Source organism: Pelophylax lessonae (genome assembly GCF_965119305.1).
Source record: "Pelophylax lessonae genome assembly, chromosome: 9".
NCBI lineage: Eukaryota > Metazoa > Chordata > Amphibia > Anura > Ranidae > Pelophylax > Pelophylax lessonae.
The window spans coordinates 51,442,924-51,466,866 of record NC_138776.1 but is presented as its reverse complement, the minus strand read 5'-3'; the positions used below and the strand labels follow the sequence as shown (position 1 = coordinate 51,466,866).

Here is a 23,943-nt window from a genome sequence, read left to right as displayed (position 1 = left end):
GACCATGTGATATTTCAGTTTTTCTTTTTTAATAAATCTGCAACAATGTCAACAATTCTGTGTTTTTCTGTCAGTATGGGGTGCTATGTGTACATTCATGAGGAAGAAGAATGAACTTAAATTATTTTAGCAAATGGCTGCAATATAACAAAGAGTGAAAAATTTAAGGGGGTCTGAATACTTTCCGTACCCACTGTATATATGGGAACGGTTTTAATCTCCCAAAAGGCTTTGCTTTTTGTGTAAACCCAGTCCTAAGAGTTACCCAACTTAACCATCAGCACATCCCTGCCTTTTCGGGGGAGGGGACATGATTGTTCTCTGCTATAGTAAAATAGCACTAATAGGTCTTCTCCCACCTCAACCTGTAATTGGACAGTGATGGGAGAAGCAGCAGCCTGAAAAGCTCAACTCTCTGGGGTTCATTTACTAAAGCTAGAATGTGCAAAATCTGGTGAAGTTCTGCATAGAAACCAATCAGCTTCCAGGTTTTTTTTTTTTGTCAGCCTAATTGTACAAGGTGAAGAAGTTTGAAGCCGATTGGCTACCATGCACAACTGCACTAGATTTTGCACTAACAACCTTTGTTGCAGATTCCTACCTTTTGTTATTCTGAAGAAATCCCTGTTTGTTCCTCTGTGCTCAGTGAGTCTAATGGGTGGCACAGTGGTGTAGTGGTTAGCACTTTCACCTGGCAGCAAGAGGGTCGCTGGTTCCAATCCCAACCACAACACTACCTGCCTGGAGTTTGCATGTTCTCCCTGTGCCTGCGTGGGTTTCCTCCAGGTACTCCGGTTTCCTCCCACACTCCAAAGACATGCTGGTAGGTTAATTGGATCCTGTATAAAAAAAAAAAAAAAAATGGCCCTACTGTGTATGTATGCGAGTTAGGGACTTTAGATTGTAAGCTCCTTGAGGGCAGGGACTGATGTCAATGTACAATGTATATGTAAAGCGCTGCGTAAATTGACAGCGCTATACAAGTACCTGAAATAAATAAAAAATAATGGGAGTGGTTTCATAATTATCATTCAGCTGTGGCACCTGCAGAGCACTAATGAGGAAAGCTGCTGGGGCTGCATCATTTTAGACATATTCCTAAAGTATCTTACTAAAAATTTAATTTTTGATGCAGGGGATGCCAGAAATCTGACTTGCATCTTAGTGCAGACTTCTGGCAAAATCAGTGAGCCAATCACACAAGCAAGAAATTAAGTTTCTGGGGTGTGGTCAGTATACATTCTGTGTAGAGAACAGCCAGCTCCAGGTTGCCATATTGCATTTTCAGAAAATTACAGAGCTGCAGATTGAAAAGGAAAGGTATTTTTTTTTATAACATTTTATTACAATACGACTTGTGTCGCAATTGTGAACGCTATATTATTTTTTTCTTTATTTGCTATTTTTTACCCCACGAAAGTTGAGTTACCCTTTAACAGACAGTCAAGAATCTAACATTTTCAGGAGAAAATTAGCCACGGTATGCATTCTGCCCAGGAAAGGTTTAATATCAGCATGGTGTGGGGATACAATGTGTTTCTGCATCGCCTTACAAAGGAGAAATCGTGACTGCATCTTTTATGCAGAAGCTGTAATTGACAAGTCCCTGACAGCTTTCTGTACAGAATAATCACAGGGGGAATATTTATATTTATGAAAACGTGCTAAAAAAAAAAATCATCACCTCCAGAAGGGTATTATTCAGATGGTAAAAGATGGAGTCTGCTAACAAATTAGCTAATCATTCCCTCTCCCCCAGCTCGTATATAATTATATGCATTAAAGAGGACCTGTACCATTCAGGAAGAAACAATGCATCTCTCTCTCTCTCTCTATATATTATATATATATATATATATATATATATATATATATATATATATATATTATACACACACTGAAAACAAGGTGCAGCAGCTAATAATAGAGATCTGTGTGTTTGTGTCTATATATACACACACAGTAATATATCATTTATATTTATTTATTAGGGATCGACCGATTATCGGCAACACTTATATATCGGGGGCCGATATGCACTTTCCCCGATATATCGGAATCGGCCTTTGGATTTACCGATATTTCAGGAAAGTGCTTGTACCGGGGTGATGCCTGCAGCTAGAGGCATAACCCCGGTACCGGTGTCCATAGCAGACAGTCGGCTGTCTTGTAATGACAACCGATGCGGCTGAGAAGCCGCTCAGCTGTCATTACAAGGAGCGGGAGGGGATGTCCCCCCCCCTCCCGCCGTCTTCAATGGCTCGCCAAGGTCTCCTGTCCCACCGGGAGACCCGGGCATCCTACCTCCACGGCCGCCGCTGCCGAAGAGAAGACCCAGTGTACTGCATCTCCATGTAAAAAAACCGGAAGTGATGTCATGATATCACTTCCGGGTACTCGGCGCCGAATTAAAAAAACTGACAGCATTCAAAACAGCCAAACTTGGCGTTTTGAATGCTTTTCAGTGCCGAGGAGGGGTTTGGGGTCTTTTAGATCCCCAGATCCCTCCACAAGAGTACCTTTAGAAAATAAAAAAACATTTTTTTACATGTCCGAAAATATCGGCAGATATCGGCCGATACCGATATCCGATGACCATAATATTGGTAACAGTATTAAAAAAACGATATCGGTCAATCACTAATATACACACACACACTGCTCAAAAAAATATAAAAAGGGGGACTTTGAAAACACATCAGATCTCAATGTGGAAAAATATCCTGCTGGGTATCTATACTTATATGGACTGGGTAATGTGTTAGGAACAAAAGGATGCCACATCGTTTGATGGAATTTAAAATTATCAACCTTTAGAGGGCTGAATTCAAAGACACCCCGAAAATCAAAGTGAAAAAATGATGCAGCAGACTAATCCATTTTGCTGAAATTTCATTGCAGCAACTCAAATTGGTACTCAGTAGTTTGTATGGCCCCCACGTGCTTGAATGCATGCCTGACAACATCGGGCATGTTCCTAATGAGACAGATGGTGTCCTGGGGTATTTACTCCCATATCTGGACCAGGGCATCACGGAGCTCCTGAACAGACTGAGGTACAACCTGGCAGCATCAGATGGACTGAAACATAATGGGTTTAGGTCAGGCGAGGCCGGGCATTGTTGTGCACCAGGAGGAACCCCGGACCCACTGCACCAGCGTACGGTCTGACAATGGGTCCAAGGAGTTCATCCCAATACCTAATGGCAGTCAGGGTGCCATTATCTAGACTGTAGAGGTCCTTCCATGGATAGGCCTCCTCAGACCATCACTGACCCACCACCAAACCGGTCATGCAAAACATTCTCAATGGCTTCTCCAGACTCTTTCATGTCTGTCACATGTGCTCAGGTTGAAACTGCTCTCATCTGTGAAAAGCACAGGGCGCCAGTGGCAGTCCTGCACCTCTCACATTTTTGTAAATATTTTATTATATCTTTTTTATGTGACAACACTAAAGAAATTACACTTTGCTGCAATGTAAAGTAGTGAGTGTACAGCTTGTATAACCGTGTTAATTTGCTGTCCCCTCAAAATAACTCAACACACAGTCATTAATGTCTAAGCTGGCAACAAAAGTGTGTACACCCCTAAATGAAAATGTCGAAAATGGGCCCAATTAGCCATTTTCCCTCCCCGGTGTCATGTGACTCATTAGTGGTACAAGGTCTCAGGTGTGAATGGGGTGCAGGTGTGTTAAATTCTGCGTTATCGCTCTCACTCTCTCATACTGGTCACTGGAAGTTCAACATGGCACCTCATGGCAAAGAACTCTGAGGATCTGAGAAAAAGAATTGCTGCTCTACATAAAGATGGCCTAGGCTATAAGAAGATTGCCAAGACCCTGAAACTGAGCTGCAGCATGGATGCCAGGACCATACAGCAGTTTAACAGGACAGGTTCCACTCAGAACAGGCCACGCCATGGTCGACCAAAGAGGTTGAGTACACGTGCTCAGCGTCATATTCAGAGGTTGTCTTTGGGAAATAGATGTATGAGTGCTGCCAGCATTGCTGCAGAGGTTGAAGGGGTGGGGGGTCAGCCTGTCAGTGCTCAGACCATACGCCGCACACTGCATCAAATTAGTCTGCATGGCTGTCATCCCAGAAGGAAACCTTTTCTAAAGATGATGCACAAGAAAGCCCGCAAACAGTTTGCTGAAGACAAGCAGACTAAGGACATGGATTACTGGAACCATGTCCTGTAGTCTGATGAGACCATGATAAACTTATGTGGTTCAGATGGTGTCAATTGTGTGTGCACTGGGGAGCTACAGTTCATTGAGGGAACCATGAATGCTAACATGTACTGTGACATACTGAAGCAGAGCATGATCCCCTCCCATCAGAGACTGAGCCACAGGGCAGTATTATAACATGATAACGACCCCAAAAACACCTCCAAGATGACCACTGCCTTGCTAAAGAAGCTGAGGGTAAAGGTGATGGACTGGCCAAGCATGTCTCCAGACCTAAACCCTATTGAGCATCTGTGGGGCATCCTCAAAACGGAAGGTGGAGGAGCAGAAGGTCTCTAACATCCACCAGCTCCATGATGTCATTATGGAGGAGTGGAAGAGGACTCCAGTGGCAACCTGTGAAGCTCTGGTGAACTCCATGTCCAAGAGGGTTAAGGCAGTGGTGGAAAATAATGGTGGCCACACAAAATATTGATACTTTGGGCCCAATTTGGACATTTTCACTTAGGGGTGTACTCTCTTTTGCTGCCAGCGGTTTACACATTAATGGCTGTGTGTTGAGTTATTTTGAGGTGACAGCACATTTACACTGTTATACAAGCTGTACACTCACTACTTTACATTGTAGCATAGTGTCACTTCTTCAGTGTTGTCACATGAAAAGATATAATAAAATATTTACAAAAATGTGAGGGGTGTACTCACTTTTGTGAGATACTGTATTTCATGTTTTATCTGACAATTTAGGAAAAAGCAGAGCACAAGTAGCTAAAAAATGACAGGATTACCTGGTGGAACAACTGCAACATCCCAAGGCGAGCTGATTGGCTGTTGTATTCCCTGAGCTCCGCCCACTTTGTCGACTCCTTGACTTCCAGTGCCAGCTATTGTGCTTACCGATAAAGTTTCTAGATTTATCTGCAGACGTATTTTATTCCAGGTTATTAATATTGCAAAGGTAAAACATTAACATACATGATTTACTATTTTTGTATGGATACTGCACAACAATTTAGCTGTCCAGAAGATGCATATGTAGTTTTCAGTGCAATTTAAAAGTTGAAAATGAATCTTCTTAGATATAGTAGTCCTTGGTCCCCACCCCATCAACATGCGAATTAAAATCTTTCCTTTTTGATTACATATCTTATTACAGACCCAGTGATATCATCCCTGGGTCTCTCTGTGTCTCTATGCAATGCAGGCAGATCATGGCTGGTGGGAGGGGCTGGCAGGTTGTTGTACATAGCTTCCTGAAATCATCACAGCACCCTGCCTCACTCAGAAGCCCTCAGTCCTGATGCAAGCAGTGGTCTGGCTCTTGAGAGGAGCTATGAAAACATAAGTAAGCCTTGATGGGCAGATGCAATTTGGCATGCAGACCACCCTTGGTAACGCGCACATGTGGTGCTGAGCCTTCATGAGTGAAGGAACTCAAATTAATGAAAAGGGTGTGCCAGGGACAGTCAGGCGGGGGGAGGAAAGTGCTAGATCCTCCAACAAAGAAATGTGACAGGCTCTATCTCATTTGCTGCAGCAGGCTCTCTCTGACTTGCTGCAGCAGGCTCTCTCTCATTTGCTGCAGCAGGCTCTCTCTCATTTGCTGCAGCAGGCTCTCTCTCATTTGCTGCAGCAGGCTCTCTCTCATTTGCTGCAGCAGGCTCTCTCTCATTTGCTGCAGCAGGCTCTCTCTCATTTGCTGCAGCAGGCTCTCTCTCATTTGCTGCAGCAGGCTCTCTCTCATTTGCTGCAGCAGGCTCTCTCTCATTTGCTGCAGCAGGCTCTCTCTCATTTGCTGAGTTTACAGCGCGCAGTGAAATCAAAGTAAACAGTTTCAGTCCAGGAAAGGAACCGGTGCAACTGTGCAAGACAAAGAAGACCGGAGTTCAGATTTAAAGTGGGGCTAAACATTCCTATCCTACTATCCTCTGAGGACAGCACCATCTCAGCCTCCTCCAAATAAAATATGAAAATAAAGTCCAGAGCATCTTATTAACAGGAGCGTTGCTGATTAGGATAAATCCTCCAGTTATCCAAAAATAAAACATATTTAACATAAATCAACTTGGCGGTTGCTCTCACCTGCAGACTTTAATGGGCACCAGTGTGCTATGAATAGTTCTAATGACTCCAGTAATTCTGGGTTTCAAATATATACTCTAACAGAAGTGCTATGAATAGTAAGAAAAAAAAATGGGAGGTTTGGGACTTTAAATGAGAGACATTGCAAGGCTGGTTGGACAGAAGATAAAAACATTTATTGATACATACATGCATGATTGGTAACGTAAGATACAGAATAATAAAATAATAAAGAAAACGGGTAAGTAGTTTCTTCTAAACGAATAGGGATGGAGTTGCACGATACAAGGCCCCTTCGTGCATCTCACTCAAAGTCCCAAACCTTTCCCCCTTTGCCTTTGCTATGAATAGTAAGCTCCATACACAAGCTCCATACACAATGTTGTAAAGTAGAGAATGTAAATAAAATTATTGCTCTGATGGGACTTAGCAGAGGCAGGGCTCATGCACAGGGAAGTGATTGACTTCTCGCAGCCAATCGTTGGCTGTTAGGTGGAAGCGATCGGGCTACTGTACAGTTTGTACTGAATAAGAGCAAAAATTCTACAGCAATAATTCACCTCTAAACTGATGGGCTGTAGGGGCTCCTAAAGCATTAAATGCCTTCAGCTGCCATTATGTTTAGCTGGGCTTCTAGTGTTTCCCTGTGCTTTTAACCTTTTACCAGGTGGGTGCTGCTGGGTAAAAAGGATAGAGACCATTGAACATACGTTCGCTGATCTTCCCCTTATGCAATCAGCACTTCATTAGCTTGGAAGGCAGATGAGACATCAGGGGCGTTATGTCTTGTTAAAAAAAAAAAAAGTCTTAAAAATAGAATATCATATAGAGAAATGTTTCTCAACCTTTTTTCAGTCAAGGCACCCTTTAAAATTATGGACAGTCTTGGGGCGCCCAATGTAAAATTTATAAAATGTAAAAACTATTCTGATTTACATAAAGCAACATACACATAGGACACCCAACGGTGATTTATTCGTCCAAAGCAAATACACTTTTGCAAACTGGTATTGTCTAGTATTCCAATGTTTCTCTTCTCCCTCAGTTTTTCTCCATCACTTAATGAGACCCCAAAGCTGATGGAGAGAGGCAAAGGAGGATCAAACAAGGATGATATTCTGGCAACTGACATCCTCCTTATCAACCGATGAGGTCATTGGTCGTCAGAACAGCAAGGTTATAATGGTGCACAATGTGTAACTAAAAAGCAGGTTTCATCCACCCACCAGCTTGTATACAATTTTGGGGCAATTTTTAGACCTTTTGCCAAGGAACCCCTGAAGAAACTTCAAGGCACCCCAGGGAGTCTGGGCACCATCATTGAAAAAGGCTGATATAGAGGACCCTTTTGTCCCCTGTCTGATATAAAATTGAAGTTCCACTCATGTACTTAACACCCCCTCCCCAAGAAAAGTTTACAGAGGGGCTTTAATGATTGAGTGTAGTATCTACCTACACTACTGTGCAAAAGTTTTAAGCAGGTGTGAAAACATAGTATTAATAGTTTTATTTTTATCAATGAACAAAATGGAAAATAAAATTAATAGAAGAGAAATCTGAATCAAATCCATATTTGGTGCGACAACCCTTCAAAAAAAAAAAAACAGCATCAATTCTTCTACGTAGACTTGCACACAGATTTTGAAGGAAATCGGCGGATAGGTTGTTTCAAACATCTTGGAGAACTAAGCACAGATCTTCTGTGGATATTGGCTGCCTCAGATCCTTCTGTCTCTTCATGTAATCCCAGAAAGACTCCATGATGTTGAGATCAGGGCTCTGTGGGGGCCAAACCATCGCTTCCAGGACCCCTTGTTCCTCTTTACACTTGAAGATAGTTCCTGATCTCATTGGCTATATGTTTGGGGTTGTTGTCCTGAGGCAGGATACATTTGGGGTCAATCACATGCCTCCCTAATGGTATGGCATGATGGAGAAGCATCTACTTGTATTTCTCAGCATTGAGGTCACCATTGATCCTAAACAAATCGCCAACACTATTTGCACCCCAGTTCCTATATTTTCATGCATAGTTAAATCGCTTAGTCTTGTTTCCACATCGGACCTATGGCGTTTTGGCCGCAATTCTTTATGAAGACCACTTCTGGCCAGACTTCTCCATTCAATAGATGGGTGTACCTGGGTCCCACCAGTTCTGTGCTGATGGCACTGCTGGACATCTTCCCATGTGGAAAGGAAGTAAGCATTATGTGTCTTTCATCTTCTGCATTAAGATATCTTGGCCAACCTCTGTGTCTACAGTCCTCAACATTGCCGGTTTCTTTCTGCTTCTTCAAAAGAGCTTGAACAGCACATATTCAAACTCCAATCTGCTTTGAAATCTTTGCCTGAGAGAGACCTTGCTGATGCAGTAGAATTACCTTGGGTCTTGTTGCTGTGCTCAGTCTTGCTATGGCGTATGACCTGTGACATGAAACTGTCTTCCACAACCTCATCTTAGTAGTAGAGTTTGGCTGTTCCTCACCCACTTTTAAGCCTCCTACATAAGCGTTTGTATCAGTTAATCACTGGGTTTAAAGCTACATAGAAAATTGATGACCATTAGAACCTGCTTGGTATAATTGGTTAATCATACACCTGAATCTATACCTACAAGATCCCTGATTTTGTGCAAGTGTAAGAACTGATGCTGGTTTGAAGCCAAAGGGTAGCCACACCAAATTTTGGATTTGGTTTAGATTTTTCTTTTGTTCACTCACTTTGTATTTTGGAATTAGATAAAAAATGTAAATATATATTTTTGAAAACATTCTCACTTTACAGCATTTCTTCACACCTACCTTTTGCACAGTACTGTATATTTGCAAATGTTGTGCAACTAAAAACCTCTATTTTTAAAAGAGAAGTATGGAGTTAACTTTTTTCCAGAATCATACTTACATAGGTGGATGCTGCATCTGTCTCCTGGCGCCTCTAAGACTAAGAACCGAGCGATCTAACACTGCAGATCTCTCGGTTCTCGCAGCTCCCAGAGCAGAGAGCTGCTGACTGTCATTCAGCAGCTCTCTGCTCTGCCCCTCAGTCACTGGAGCACTGGGCTGTGGAGGGGCGGGAGAGGTCAGGTTAGGCTCTCAGCTACTCGCTGAGAGGCTGATCTGGGTGCCGGTCCAGACACTTGGGCGGATCCCGACTCCACTGTTGCGATCTTGCCCGAGCCTGGACCAGCTCTGTGATGTTAGCAGACAGCGGACTTCAGCCCGCTGTCTGCTGAAAATGGGTCACAGGAGTGCAGAATGAACTGCATTCGTGTGATCCGCAGGAGAAGTACGGCCAAACGAGCTTTGGCTGTACTTCTCCTTTAAACACTGATTTTTTTAGACAGTGGCAGTTTGTGGTTTTTCTACAGGCTAACTGGTAAGTGTGCTGGAATTTAAATTTTATGCTGTACAAAGCCCCACCATGTGCACTTACTGTAGAAGCCAGGTAAATATAGGAACGGGGACATTCTGCTATTTTTCAGAAATAATTTAAAAGTAGAATTCCAGCCTAAGCCTAACGAATCCTAAAAATGTCCCCTTCCCCCTCCTCCCGCCTAACACTTATGCTGACTAACCTGTAAAAAAAAAAAATTTAAAAATACTAACATATTATAATTGTGTGTGTGTATATATATATATATATATATATATATATATATATATATATATATATATATAATAAATATAGACTTACCTACTCGCTTTGGTCATGTGATCAGGTACCACTGTGCCAGCCAGAGAGGATCCTATGGGTTACATCGCTGCTCCTGGAATCTCCAGCCGTTGTTAAGCGCCATTTTTAAGTCAAGTTAGGTTTAAGTTGGAAGTCTGCATTCCTTGCATTAGGGTAAAAAAATTGTTTCTATTCCTCTGTTCCCTGACCCCCCCCCCTCCCCCCAGCCCACCATCCCTGCATGAAGGGGAAGAGAGGGGAGAATATATCCAGCACTGTGCACGGCTGCATTTCTTCTCCCCTCACATAGCAGGAGTTATTGGCTCCTGCTGCTGTCAATCAAATGCAGTGAGGAAGCGGGGTGGGGCCAAGTCCCACTGTGTAAGCGCATCCTTTCAGCAAAAGTGTTGTACAGAACACAGCATTTAACACCAGAGAAATATAAAATCCAAACGTGGACAAATGTGTGCGAATGTGCTGTTGAATTGGGATGTCAGTCATGCTTATAAATGGAACAAGTAATCAGCTGGCGAATGTACAGCATATCTCACAATTCACTATTAATAAATACTCCTCTATATGAGAGCAATGGATATTTACCTTCCGGATCAGATGGTTCTCTGTGTCAGCCACATAGATATTATTGCCATCGATAGCCACTCCTTGTGGGGAATTGAAGGAGCATTCTGAAAACCGTCCATCTTTCTGTCCGCTCTCAACTCCTATGTAACAAATAGAGAATTGAGTGACCAAGGATTCTTATCATCACAACCTCAGATGTATAAAGAATTGGGAAGGAAAAACAAATAGCTTAAACTTGTTACCATTTATGCTTTTAGGCTGAGTTCACACTATAGTGAACACAGACATCGCATGTGATTCGCACCACATTGCTGTTCAAATCACCTTCGATGTCTGTGCAATGAAAATTTAGCCATACAGTTGTATGGCTGAACTCCAATTGGATTCGCATGAAAAAAGGTGCAGGAACCTTTTTTTTTTCCCCGCACTGGAATTGGATCACATGAGTGTTCACACCCATGCGATCCGATTCCTGTGTGAATTCACAGTTCGCACTGCAATCTGCGAACCGATCTGGGGGTGAATCCAAAAAAGGTTCCATTCCTGCTTAGACAGGAATGACATACAGTATACTCTTTTCCAGCAGTCTCCTGGGATATATGTCAGATATCTGTAAAGGCGTTGGCTTAAAGGATAAGTTCACTTTTTGGAGAAAAAAAATAACAAATGCATATTTTTTTTGCAGGTAAAAAAAAAAAAATGTGCATTTGTTTTTTTATTTTTTGGAGCCTGTAAAGCATGGCACTCACAATCAGCAGATCGCTGGTACCATGCATGTCTTCTGCAGATCTGCCAGTACATCCCGCATGGGTAAGCAGATCAATCTGATAGTGAGCATGAGTGAGCTACCACGGTGCTCCACAGAGAAGAATCGGGGAGGTTTGGAGGCCTGTCAATTTATAACAGGTTACATCCTGAATATGGGTGTAACATGTAACATTTTACGCAAGGTGAACTTATCCTTTAACACAGTGGCTGTAGGAGAGTGGACCTGGCAACGTGTCATCAGGGGGCCGGCTGCCTAAACCAGGAATAGACAGCCAACTCCCAATGACATAAGGAAGACAGTGGTGCGGGACCTGGCGTGTGGCAGCAGAGCACAGTAGGACAATGCTGGATTACCTGGGCATACCAGTACAATATTTGAGGACAACCCAGAATAAAAGGGGTAAAAAAGCAAAATGAACATGAGGGGGGGGGGGGTCACAGGGGGGGACAAAGTCTCTCTTTTAAGAATAAAACCTAAGCTAAAAGTCAAAAATACCCAACCACAGTAAATCTGTGACACCCCAGGTTGCAAGTATTCTCTCTCCTTCCCTGCAGAAGGAGGGTCCCTCTTTGCTTGTTCATATAAGTGCCTATGCGATGTGGACACTGCCTATCAGCTGTCTGGTGGGGGGGGGGGGGGGGGGATCTCTCAGGATCCAGAAGACTGCAGAGAAAGGATGATATCAGGAAGAGGCGAGTGGTCAGCATGGACTCAGATTGCAGTGCTGGATCACCAGCTAGCAAACCCAGAAACAGTGTTGATGAATCACAGTATAAAAGCCATCAGAAGGTATTTTATTTAAGAAATGATGAAGAAGAAGAAGAATGATGAGAGGAGGTAAGAGGAAGGAGGGGGTGGCAGCTGTGTCTCTGCTCTGTGTGTGGAGACAGAGCTGTCAGGTCCCGCTGTTCTCTATGGGGGAATCAGATGGGAACGGACCGTCTGTCCGTTCTCATCCGATCCCATCCGATCCGCTGGACGGATATAAAATAGGGTTTCCATCTGTCCAGATTTGACGGATCAGATATGAGTGGACATGTCTCCGCTGACATCCGATGCCCCATAGATATGCATAGGGCGTCCATTCAGATCCACCAAAAAAGCTGACAGGTGGATCTGAACGGTCCGCCTGTGTGAAAGGGGCCTAAAAGAAAATAGTTGGAAGGCAGCATGGCCAAGCTGAGCATAATTTTTATTCACTATATAAAACCATTAGGCTCTTACCTCCAATGGTGTAAAGCACCTTCCCTTCCTTGGAGACAACCAAAACTCTGTGGTGACCAGTGTCAGCAATCACAAGCCTCTCGTCAGATGAGTCTATGGCCACCTTTCCAGGGAAAAGCAATGGAGAGGGTGGCAAGGAATCGCGGTAGAGTCTGAGTGGGATCCGATTGGAATTGATCTCTTGCCTCTCTTTGTAGAATTTTAAGGCCATAGAGGTGAAAAGGAACAGGTTCTCTTTATTTCCTTCCCCAACTAGCGAGAATAGAATGTTCCCCCGAGGACCCAACACAACCAATGTGGGCCAACAGGACACTTCCAGTTCCTGCCACAAGGCAGCATCTGCATCATTCACTACAGGATGGGTAATGTTGTACCGAAGACTGGCGCTCTTAATGTTCTCCAGAACTTTCTCATTGGGAAATTTGGCTGAGTGCACTCCAATAATGACCAGACCATCTGAAAGAAATGACAGAATGGAAGTGAACATCTGAAAGCAACAAGAGTCAGAAACATTTACTGAATTACATTGTAAAATGTATACTGTTGACTTGCACATCTTCCAGTGGAACCAACAGAAAATGTCCCATGGTATGCCAGCCATGATCATGTGATCTTATGTCCCCTCCATTCACAGGCATGGCTCAGTTGTAACACTTCAATGCACGAAAGGATATAAATCCCAGCAAGTGGAAATAGGACACGTCTACAACAGTCTTTGAAAAGAACAGGAGTGATATAAAATATATGAATCTGTTTTTAACCACTTGAGTGTCAGCCTATGTGAACCCCTTCATGATCAGGAGATTTTTCAGTACATGGATAGTTTGACTGACAATTACTCTGCCATGCAATAGTGTACCCAAATACAGTTTATATCATGTTTTTGAGACAGAAAGAGCTTTCTTTTGGTGGTATTTAATACCCACTGCGTCTAATTATAGTTTACTATATACTTAAAAAACACACACAAACTGTTGCCCTTAGGCTTCTTGCACACTGCAGCTTGAAAAAGCTTAGGATAGCTTTTTTTTTTTTTGTCAGACAGACCCCCCCAATCACTCCTGCCCGCACCACAATATCCTCCCCACGTACCAGTTTACTTACCTTGCTCCGCGGTACTGACCGGTGGCTTCAACCTCAGTCTATGTTCCCTCTCAGCTGCCATCTCCTCCCCCCTTCTTGGTCAATAGGATGCCTTCTCCTTTCGGCCAATCAGGAAGCAGCAGGAGCCAATAGTGCCCACTGTGTGTCTCAGCCAATCAGGAGGGAGAGTCCCAGACAACCAATGCTCTCATGTAACATCGCTAAATCGAGATGGGGTTTAGGTAAGTATTAGGGGGGCTGCTGCACACAGAAGGCTATTTTCACCCTAATGCACAATCAAACCCCCTCTACCCCGAATATGTTGCTCTTTGTGATCTGGAACTAATAAAATGATTGTTTTTTTTTCCTTCCTCCCCTGTCTAGGTTGTAAGAAAGGGGAAGCTCTCCAATGTAAATACTACACGTTTTACATTTGTGGTTGCTGTGATTGGTCATCACAACGAACGTTGATACAGAGATGCTTGAATCAGCTCTGTACACTGTGTGTGTGACCTGAGACATCCGACAATGCCTCAGTTCACAGCCATTAACAAGCGCACTTGCAGCCCTGGGGGGCATTTCTGAGGCGCTATTTAAAGAGGCCCCACAAGAAGAAGATATTTGCCTCCCTTACACTTTTTTAGAATACAGCCGTAGTGAAGTGATTAAGAACACCCAATTCCTTAAAATCTCATATCAGCTTTAAAGTATATGCAAAACTTTATTATTTATTTCATTTTGGATAAAGTAAGGGAGGGTTATAAACCGTCAGTTCATCTTTTTCCATCTGTGCCCCGCTGGGGAGACTCACCTTCACTTCCTGTCCCATAGCCAAAACAGGTGAGAGAATCTCCACAAAATTAGGGAAATTTTTTGGGGAACCCCCAGTTCAGCGGAACCAGTGTCCGCATTGGAAAATGTCCCCTCTATTATTTTTCTGGAGACAACCCAAAATGTGGGATTTCCTTTACTTTCACTATTGATGATAATGCTAAACAAAACAAATAGAGAGGGTGAATCTCACTAATGGGGGCGAAATAAAAACCTAATACCTCTCCCCCCTAGTTTTGACTTTAGTTATTCTTTAACCAGTTTTGGCCTGGAAGAATTTGCCCCCTTAATGACCAGGCCCTATTTTGCGATTCAGCACTGCGTTACTTTAACGGACAATTGCGCGGTCGCGAGACGCTGTACCCAAATAAAATTTACATCCTTTTTTTCCCCCAAACAGAGCGTTCTTTGGTGGTATTTGATCACCTCTGTGATTTAAAATTTTTGCGCTATAAACAAAAAAAGAGCAACAATTTTGAAAAAAAAAACATTATTTTTCACATTCTGCTCTATGACATACTTAAAAAAAAAAAAAAAAAGAAATGTTTAAAATATCAACATTTTTTAACATTTCAGGCCAATTTGTTTTCTGCTACATATTTTTGGTAAAAAAAAAAAAAAAAAATCGCAATAAGCGTATTTTGATTGGTTTGCGCAAAAGTTATTGCGTCTACAAGCTACGGGAAAGATGTAATTTTCAATGGGGTTTTTTTCTTACTAGTAATGACGGCGATCTGCGATTTTTTGCGGGACTGCGACATTGCGGCGGACAGATCGGACCCCTAACTGACATTTTTGGGGGTACCAGTGACATTACTACAGTAATCAGTGCTAAAAATATGCAATGTTACTGTAATAATGACACTGGCAGGGAAGGGGTTAACCATATAGGTGATCTAGGGGTTAAATGTGACCCTAGGGGGAGTGATTCTAACTGTATGGGGGTTGGGCTTCTGAGATGACCATAGAGACATGTGATCCTATATAGAAGAATCACATGGGCTCTATGATCATCCCAGGGAGAAGGACGGTCAGCTGTGTTGACAACAGCAGACCGTTCTTCTCTCTCAGCAGGGAGCGATCGAGAGTGTCAGGCGGCAATCAGAGCCACCTGACACATGCATCGGCTTCCCCGCTGACGAGCCGGGGCAGGAGGGGGGGCGCGTGCTCACCCCCTAGCTCCCTCCAGGCAAATGACATATGCATATATGGTTTTTCCTGGAAGAGCCAATCTGCCGCCGTATATATACAGTATGCGGTCGGCAAAGTGGTTAACATGCTAAGGCCCCGTTCACACTGGGGCGATCTGACTTCCCCGGGCGACCACACAGGTCGCGGCGCGCTGCTCGCACCGCGACCTCGGAGCGGCCGGCACGGACTTCATAACATTGAAGTCTATGCAGGTCGCTCCTATTAGAACGGGTCCATAGCTTCTGTATGGCAGGCGACCTACGGCGACCTGTCAGGCGACCAGGTCGCCTGACAGGTCGCCCCAGTGTGAACGGGGGCTAAAGGAGTTTTAACCACTTAAGCCCCGGAAGATTTCACCCCCTTCCTGACCAGGGGGTATTTTGCGATTCGGCACTGCGTGACTTTAATGGACAATTGCGCGGTCGTGCGACGCCGTACCTAAACGAATTTCGCATCCTTTTTTTTCCCACAATCAGAGCTTTCTTTTGGTGGTATTTGATCACCTGTGCGATTTTTTGATCACGCGCTATAAACAAAAAAATAGCATCAATTTTGCAAAAATAGCAATATTTTTCACATTTTTTTTTATATGAAATTCCCCCCAAAAAAATGTAAAAATCAAAATTTTTTAACATTTTCGGACAATTTGTTTTATGCTACCTATGTTTGGTAAAAAAAAAAAAATCTCAAAAAGCGTATTTTGATTGGTTTGCGCAAAAGTTATCGCGTTTACTAACAAAGGGAAAGATTTTTGTCATTTTTGTTGTTTTTTTTTTTTAACGCGTAATGGCGGCAATCTGCGATTTTTTTTGCGGGACTGCGACATTGCGGCAGACAGATCGGACCCTGGACTGACATTTTTGACACTTTTGGGGTTACCAGTGACATTTCTACAGTAATCAGTGCTATACATATGCACTGTTACTGTAAAAATACACTGGTAGTGAAGGGATTAACTTTATTTGAGAGGGAGGGGCTGTGTGTGTCCCTAGGGGCGTGCTTTCTACTGTGATTGGCTGTGGCTTCAGATGTATGAAGAGTGATCGACGGTTCTACAGAGTAGAACCATATGATCATCCTTCATACACCGGGGAGAATGACAGGCAGCTTGTTTACACAAGCTGCCTGACTTTCTCCCTCTCCCCCGCCGATCGCCGAGTGACCGGCGGACATCGGATCCGCTGGTCACACGCGCGGGGGGGGGGGGGGTGCGTGACCACGCGGGAGCGCGCCTCCGGGGGCGCGCGCTCGCTCCCTAGACCCTCACAGGCTAGCGACGTAGACCTACGTCGCTTTGCCTGTGAGGGGCTGACTGCCGACGTAGATCGGCGTTAGGCAGTCGGCAAGTGGTTAAAGGCAGAAGGTTATTTTTTTTATCCTAATGCATTTTATGCATTAAGATAAAAAAAAAACCTGTGTGCAGCAGCCTCCACTCATACTTACCTAAGCAGCGCAATTGGTTCCCGCTGCTGTCACTCAAAGTCAGTCAGCCAATCAGGAGAGAAAAGGGGGCGGGTCACGGCTCTGTGTCTGAGTGGACACAGGGAGCTGTGACTCAGCTCAGGTGCCCCCACAGCAAGGGCACTCAACAGGAGGGAGGGGCCAGGAGCACCGAAGAGGAACCCGAGAAGAGGAGGATCGGGGCTGCTCTGTGCAAAACCAACTGAACAAAGGAGGTACGTATAATATGTTTGTTATAAAAAAAAAAAAAATTTATTAAATTTAATGTCATTTCTGGAGTAATTCCTCTCCATAGGAGGTGTGTATAGGATACCTGTATCGGCGTAGCGGTGCTCCAGCTCATGCAGGTCAGGGAGGATGTGCATACAGTTGATACAGCAATAGGTGAAGAAATCTAAAATCACAATTTTCCCGCATAGATCTTTGTGTAGAGAGATGGCACCTTCTGTATTCAGCCATTCCAAACCTAGGAAAGCAAAAGGAAGAAAAGTAACTAATGTCAAACCAATAGAAAAACAAGAAGGTGATATTTTTATATTTCTGTGATACTAAAAAAAAAAAAAAAAAAATACAACATAAAGCAACATTTGCCTTTGTTTACAAATAAAAAAAAGAATCATTGTATGTAATAGATTACTTATTGTTAGTTGTTCTTGACTCACTGGCCCTGGGGGCCGTATGCGGCCCTTGAAGTCATTTGGTCCGGCCCCCCGTGCAGCTGAGTCTCTGAGCTGATCTGTCAGAATGGAGCCGATGCTTCCTGTATAGTTCCGGCTCTGTTCTGACAGTCTGAGTGAGGCACAGCGCAGTGACATCAAATGAACTCCGCCTGTGACCAATACAGGAAACATTGCCTCTTCCTCCAGCATTTCCTGTCAGCAGCACACACAGCAGTACCAGCCAGAGCCAGCAGTACCAGCCAGAATCAGCAGTATTCACGGCAGTACCAGCCAGAGCCGGCAGTAACAGCCAGAGCCGGCAGTACTCACAGCAGTATCAGCCAGAGTTAGCAGTACCCACAACAGTACCAGCCAGCAGTACCAGCCTGAGCCAGCAGTACCCACAGCAATACCAGCCAGTATTACCAGCCTGAGCCAGCAGTACCCACAGCACAGTACCAGCCAGCAGGACCTACAGCACAGTACCATCCTGTGTCAGCAGTACCCAAAGCAGTACCAGCCTGAGCCAGCAGTACCCACAGCAGTACCAGCCAGCAGTACCCACAGTACAAGCCAGCCGTACCAGCCTGAGCCAGCTGTACCCACCAGCAGTATCAGCCAGCTATACCCACCAGCAGTTCTTTTCAAAACTTACCCCCACAAAGAGTTGAGTGCGGTGGTCCTCCCCACACTCGTAGTCTACTGACACTTCCTCCAGCTTAGTAACTGTAAGTCCATACCTTGCTATGAGCAGGGATCTGCAGGAAGCCCATGCATTGCACTCTCCATCCGCTGATCCCCATGTCAATGTTATGCACGCTCATTTACAAAAAAAATAATAGATGCAATTTTTTTTTTCTTCATTTTTTTTGTTTGCAGAAGGCAGAGATATCCTTTAACTGTAAAGTAAATGGCTGTACCATATAGGACTGCCATTATGGGATCCGTGTACCGTATAGGGCCACCAAGATGGGACTTGTGTATGGTATAGGGCTAGCCAGGATGGGTCCCCTATATTGTATAAGGCCACCGTAAGGGGCCTCCTGTACTTTATAGAACTGTTGTGATTGGCCCCCTGGGTGGTATAGAGATTTCATGATGGACCCCCCTGTTCTGTAGAGATCTTCCACGGTGGGTCTCCTGTTCCAAATTAAGCCTTTATGAGGGGCCACCAAGATGGTAAACCTTTATGATATAGGGCGGTCATGATGGACCCCTGTACTTTATAGCTACCCCCCATCGTGGGACCTCAGTACTGTATAGGGCCACTGTACTATACAGAGCCTTCATAATGGGCACCACTATTCTGTATAGGGCCTTCACAATGGGGCCCCTTTTCATATAGGTCTTCGGTGATGGGGCCCCCTGCACCATTTTAGAGCCTCAATGATGGGAAAACTGTAATGTAGAGGGGTCGGCCACATAGGCCTCGTTCGGTATAGGGCCACCCCTGTGGGCTGGCCAGTGTGAAGACCTCCTGATTTGTAAAGAGCCACGTTGATGGGACCCCTGTAAGGTATTGGGTTGCCAGGATCAGCCCCCTGTACTGGGTAGAGATTTCATAGCCGGCCCTTCTGTTCTCTATAGGGCTTTTATGTTGGGCCCCCTGTACTATATAGGGCAACTCTAAAGTGGACCTTGTACCTTTTAGAGCCTCCACAATGGGACCCCTGTTTCAAGGCTTTTCTTGATGGGCCCTTATACCACGAAAGGCCTTAATGTTGGATGCACAGGCCCGTACTGTAAAGTGCCAGCCAGGTGGGCTCACCATAGCCTAAAAGGTTAGCCTGATGTGCCTCTTTTTTTGTACAGGTCAGTCTGATGGCCCTCTGTATATGGCCTGTGTGATTGGCCCATGTACTGTACAGGTCCTATGTGACTGGCCCGTGTACTGTACAGGTCCTATGTGACTGGCCCATGTACTGTACAGGTCCTATGTGACTGGCCCATGTACTGTACAGGTCCTATGTGACTGGCCCATGTACTGTACAGGTCCTATGTGACTGGCCCATGTACTGTATAGGTCCATGTACTGTATAGGTCCTGTGTGATTGGTCCTTGGTTCATGTACTGTATAGATCCCGTGTGATTGGCCCATGTACTGTACAGGTACTATGTGACTGGCCCATGTACTGTACAGGTCCTATGTGATTGGCCCATGTACTGTACAGGTCCTATGTGACTGGCCCATGTACTGTACAGGTCCTATGTGATTGGCCCATGTACTGTACAGGTCCTATGTGATTGGCCCATGTACTGTACAGGTCCTATGTGACTGGCCCATGTACTGTATAGGTCCATGTACTGTATAGGTCCTGTGTGATTGGTCCTTGGTTCATGTACTGTATAGATCCCGTGTGATTGGCCCATGTACTGTATAGGCCCTATGCGTTTGATCCATGTATGGCATAGGTCCTGTGTTATTGGTCCTTGGTTCATGTACTGTATAGATCCAATGTGATTGGCCCATGTACTGTATAGGTCCTGTGTGACTGGTCCATGTACTGATATATCCTGTGTAATTGGTCCAGGTACTGTATAGGTCCTATGTGAGTGGTCCATGTACTGTATAGGTCCTGTGTGATTGGTCCATGTACTGTATAGGTCCTGTGTGATTGGTCCATGTACTGTATAGATCCTGTGTGAGCAGTCCATGAACTGTATAGGTCCCAGGTGATTGGCCCATGAACTGTATAGGTCCAGTGTGATCAGTTCATATACTATATACAGGTCCTTCTCAAAAAATTAGCATATTGTGATAAAGTTCATTATTTTCTGTAATGTACTGATAAACATTAGACTTTCATATATTTTAGATTCATTACACACAGCTGAAGTAGTGCAAGCCTTTTATTGTTTTAATATTGATGATTTTGGCATACAGCTCATGAAAAACCCAAAATTCCTATCTCAAAAAATTAGCATATCATGAAAAGGTTCTCTAAACGAGCTATTAACCTAATCATCTGAATCAACTTATTAACTCTAAACACCTGCAAAAGATTCCTGAGGCTTTTAAAAACTCCCAGCCTGGTTCGTTACTCAAAACCGGAATCATGGGTAAGACTGCCGACCTGACTGCTGTCCAGAAGGCCATCATTGACACCCTCAAGCAAGAGGGTAAGACACAGAAAGAAATTTCTGAAGGAATAGGCTGTTCCCAGAGTGCTGTATCAAGGCACCTCAGTGGGAAGTCTGTGGGAAGGAAAAAGTGTGGCAGAAAACGCTGCACAACGAGAAGAGGTGACCGGACCCTGAGGAAGATTGTAGAGAAGGACCGATTCCAGACTTTGGGGGACCTGCGGAAGCAGTGGACTGAGTCTGGAGTAGAAACATCTAGTAGAGCCACCGTGTACAGGCGTGTGCAGGAAATGGGCTACAGGTGCCGCATTTGAACCAGAAACAGCAGCAGAAGCGCCTGACCTGGGCTACAGAGAAGCAGACTGTTGCTCAGTGGTCCAAAGTACTTTTTTCGGATGAAAGCAAATTTTGCATGTCATTCGGAAATCAAGGTGCCAGAGTCTGGAGGAAGACTGGGGAGAGGGAAATGCCAAAATGCCTGAAGTCCAGTGTCAAGTACCCACAGTCAGTGATGGTCTGGGGTGCCATGTCAGCTGCTGGTGTTGGTCCCACTGTGTTTTATCAAGGGCAGGGTCATTGCAGCTAGCTATCAGGAGATTTTGGAGCACTTCATGCTTCCATCTGCTGAAAAGCTTTATGGAGATGAAGATTTCATTTTTCAGCACTGGTAAATGGTTTACTGACCATGGTATTACTGTGCTCAATTGGCCTGCCAACTCTCCTGACCTGAACACCATAGAGAATCTGTAGGATGTTGTGAAGAGAAAGTTGAGAGACGCAAGACCCAACACTCTGGATGAGCTCAAGGCCGCTATCGAAGCATCCTGGGCCTCCATAACACCTCAGCAGTGCCACAGGCTGATTGCCTCCATGCCACGCCGCATTGAAGCAGTCATTTCTGCAAAAAGATTCCCGACCAAGTATTGAGTGCATAACTGAACATAATTTTTTGAAGGTTGACTTTTTTTTGTATTAAAAACACTTTTCTTTTATTGGTCGGATGAAATATGCTAATTTTTTGAGATAGGAATTCTGGGTTTTCATGACCTGTATGCCAAAATCATCAATATTAAAACAATAAAAGGCTTGCACTACTTCAATTGGGTGTAATGAATCTAAAATATATGAAAGTCTAATGTTTATCAGTACATTACAGAAAATAATGAACTTTATCACAATATGCTAATTTTTTGAGAAGGACCTGTAGGTCCCATGTGATTGGCCCATGTACTGTATAGGTCCATGTACTGATCTATCCTGTGTGATTGGTCCATGTACTGTATTTGTCCTATGTGACTGGTCCATGTACTGTATAGGTCCTGTGTGACTGGTCCTTGGTAAATGTACTATATAGGTCCTATGTGATTGGCCCATGTACTGTATAGGTCCTGTGTGATTGGTTCATGTACTGTATAGGTCCTATGTGATTGGTTCATGTACTGTATAGGTCCTATGTGATTGGTTCATGTACTGTATAGGTCCTATGTGATTGGTTCATGTACTGTATAGGTCCTGCATGATTGGCCTGTGTACTGTGTAGGTCCTATGTGATTGATCAATTGACTGTATAGGTCCTTTGTAATTGGTCCCTGTAATGTATAGGTCCCGTGTGATTGGTCCTTGGTGCATGTATTATATAGGTCCTGTGTGATTGGTCCATGTACTGTCTAGGTCCTGTGTGATTGGCCCAGGTACTGTATAGGTCCTGTGTGATTGGCCCAGGTACTGTATAGGTCCTGTGTGATTGGCCCAGGCACTGTATAGGGCCTATGTGACTGGTCTATGTACTGTATAGGTCCTGTGTGATTGGTCTATGTACTCTATAGGTCCTGCATGATTGGCCTATGTACTGTATTTGTCCTATGTGATTGATCCATGTACTGTATAGGTCTTGTGTGATTGGTCCTTGGTGCATGTACTGTATAGGTCCTGTGTGATTGGCCCATGTACTGTAGAGGATCTGTGTGATGGGTCCTGGGTACCTGGAGCGAAGTCAGGGATTGTCAGCTCCTCAGCCCGGACATTTACTCCCTCCAAATACTGCAGGATCAGCCTCTCCCTCTCCCCTTCACTCTCCGCCTCTAGAAGGGCGCCCTCCAGCGGGCTCTGTATCTCCAGCAATCTCTGCAGGCTGCACGCCGCCATCTTTCTCCACCCAGAATGACAGGCAGCTGTTCTCTGCTCTTTACATTCTTAGATGCACTTTCGCAACCACCTAAAAACATACTCGAATCTCTCAAAGCCTTTTTTTGATACAGTAACCAAAGTTTGTGTATCCTGAAGAACTCAGAGTGATCATATATAATAATCCAGATAAGAAAATCACCACTTTAAGCACTCAGTGGAAAGTGCGAACTGTATTCCAACCCAGATGTACTTCATTATACATACCATCTATTCGTTACTGCAGATTCGTCACCATTTTCTCCTGGGGGTAGGAGGATAACTAAAGAATTGTATTTTACCCATAGCAATAATCAGCCCGTATTCCCTGTCCGGAGGGGTGTTCCGGCGGATTATCAGGATAATATCGGCTGATCTGTGTAAGGGGCGGAGAGGAAAGTGCGACCCGGAATAGCAGGCTGCTGCGGAACGGGCGCGCAGGATGAGCTCTGAGAGGTGACAGGAGGGAGGTAAATCCCGGGAGGGGGAGTCGGGGGATGGGGAAGGAGACTGGGGGGGCCTAAGGGCCAGGTGTGGGGACTGTCAGGGGACTCAGGGTCTAGGTGTAGAATTTGCCATGGGACTGAAGGGTTTAGGTGGATTAAGGGCCAGATGTGAGGAGTGCCATAGAATTGGGGGTGCAATGTCTCAGGAACAGGGGGTCAGGGGACTGGGGAACTCAGGAGTATTGGGTGGGGGGTACCGGGGGACTCAGGACCATGGGGTGGGGGTTTCAGGGGACTGGGGGACTCAGGAGCATGGGGAGGGAGGTGTCGGAGGACTGGGGGGCTCAGGAGCATTGGATGGGGGGTGCCAGGGGGGCGTCATGGGACTCGGGGGCTCAGGAGCATTGGATGGGGGTGTCAAGGGACTGGGGGGCTCAGGACAATGGGGTGGGGGGTGTCAGGGGACTGGGGGTTCAGGATAATGGGGTGGGTTGTCAGGGG

At 44.7% G+C, this 23,943-nt stretch overlaps 1 protein-coding gene across 2 annotated transcripts in view; it reads right to left on the bottom strand.

Moving 5' to 3' along the window:
* Positions 1-22,998, bottom strand: part of NHLRC2 (NHL repeat containing 2) — a 59,000-nt gene extending 36,002 nt beyond the window's left edge. For both annotated transcript variants that reach the window (XM_082268339.1, XM_082268340.1), the window contains exons 1-5: positions 22,816-22,998; positions 17,407-17,559; positions 12,528-12,983; positions 10,553-10,674; positions 4,987-5,116 (exon numbers count right to left, since the gene is read on the bottom strand). In XM_082268339.1, the coding sequence (XP_082124465.1) occupies positions 4,987-5,116; positions 10,553-10,674; positions 12,528-12,983; positions 17,407-17,559; positions 22,816-22,978 (1,024 nt within the window). In that variant the 5' untranslated portion in view covers positions 22,979-22,998. The remainder of the gene's footprint in view (positions 1-4,986; positions 5,117-10,552; positions 10,675-12,527; positions 12,984-17,406; positions 17,560-22,815) is intronic.
* Between the last annotated feature and the right edge of the window lie 945 nt (positions 22,999-23,943).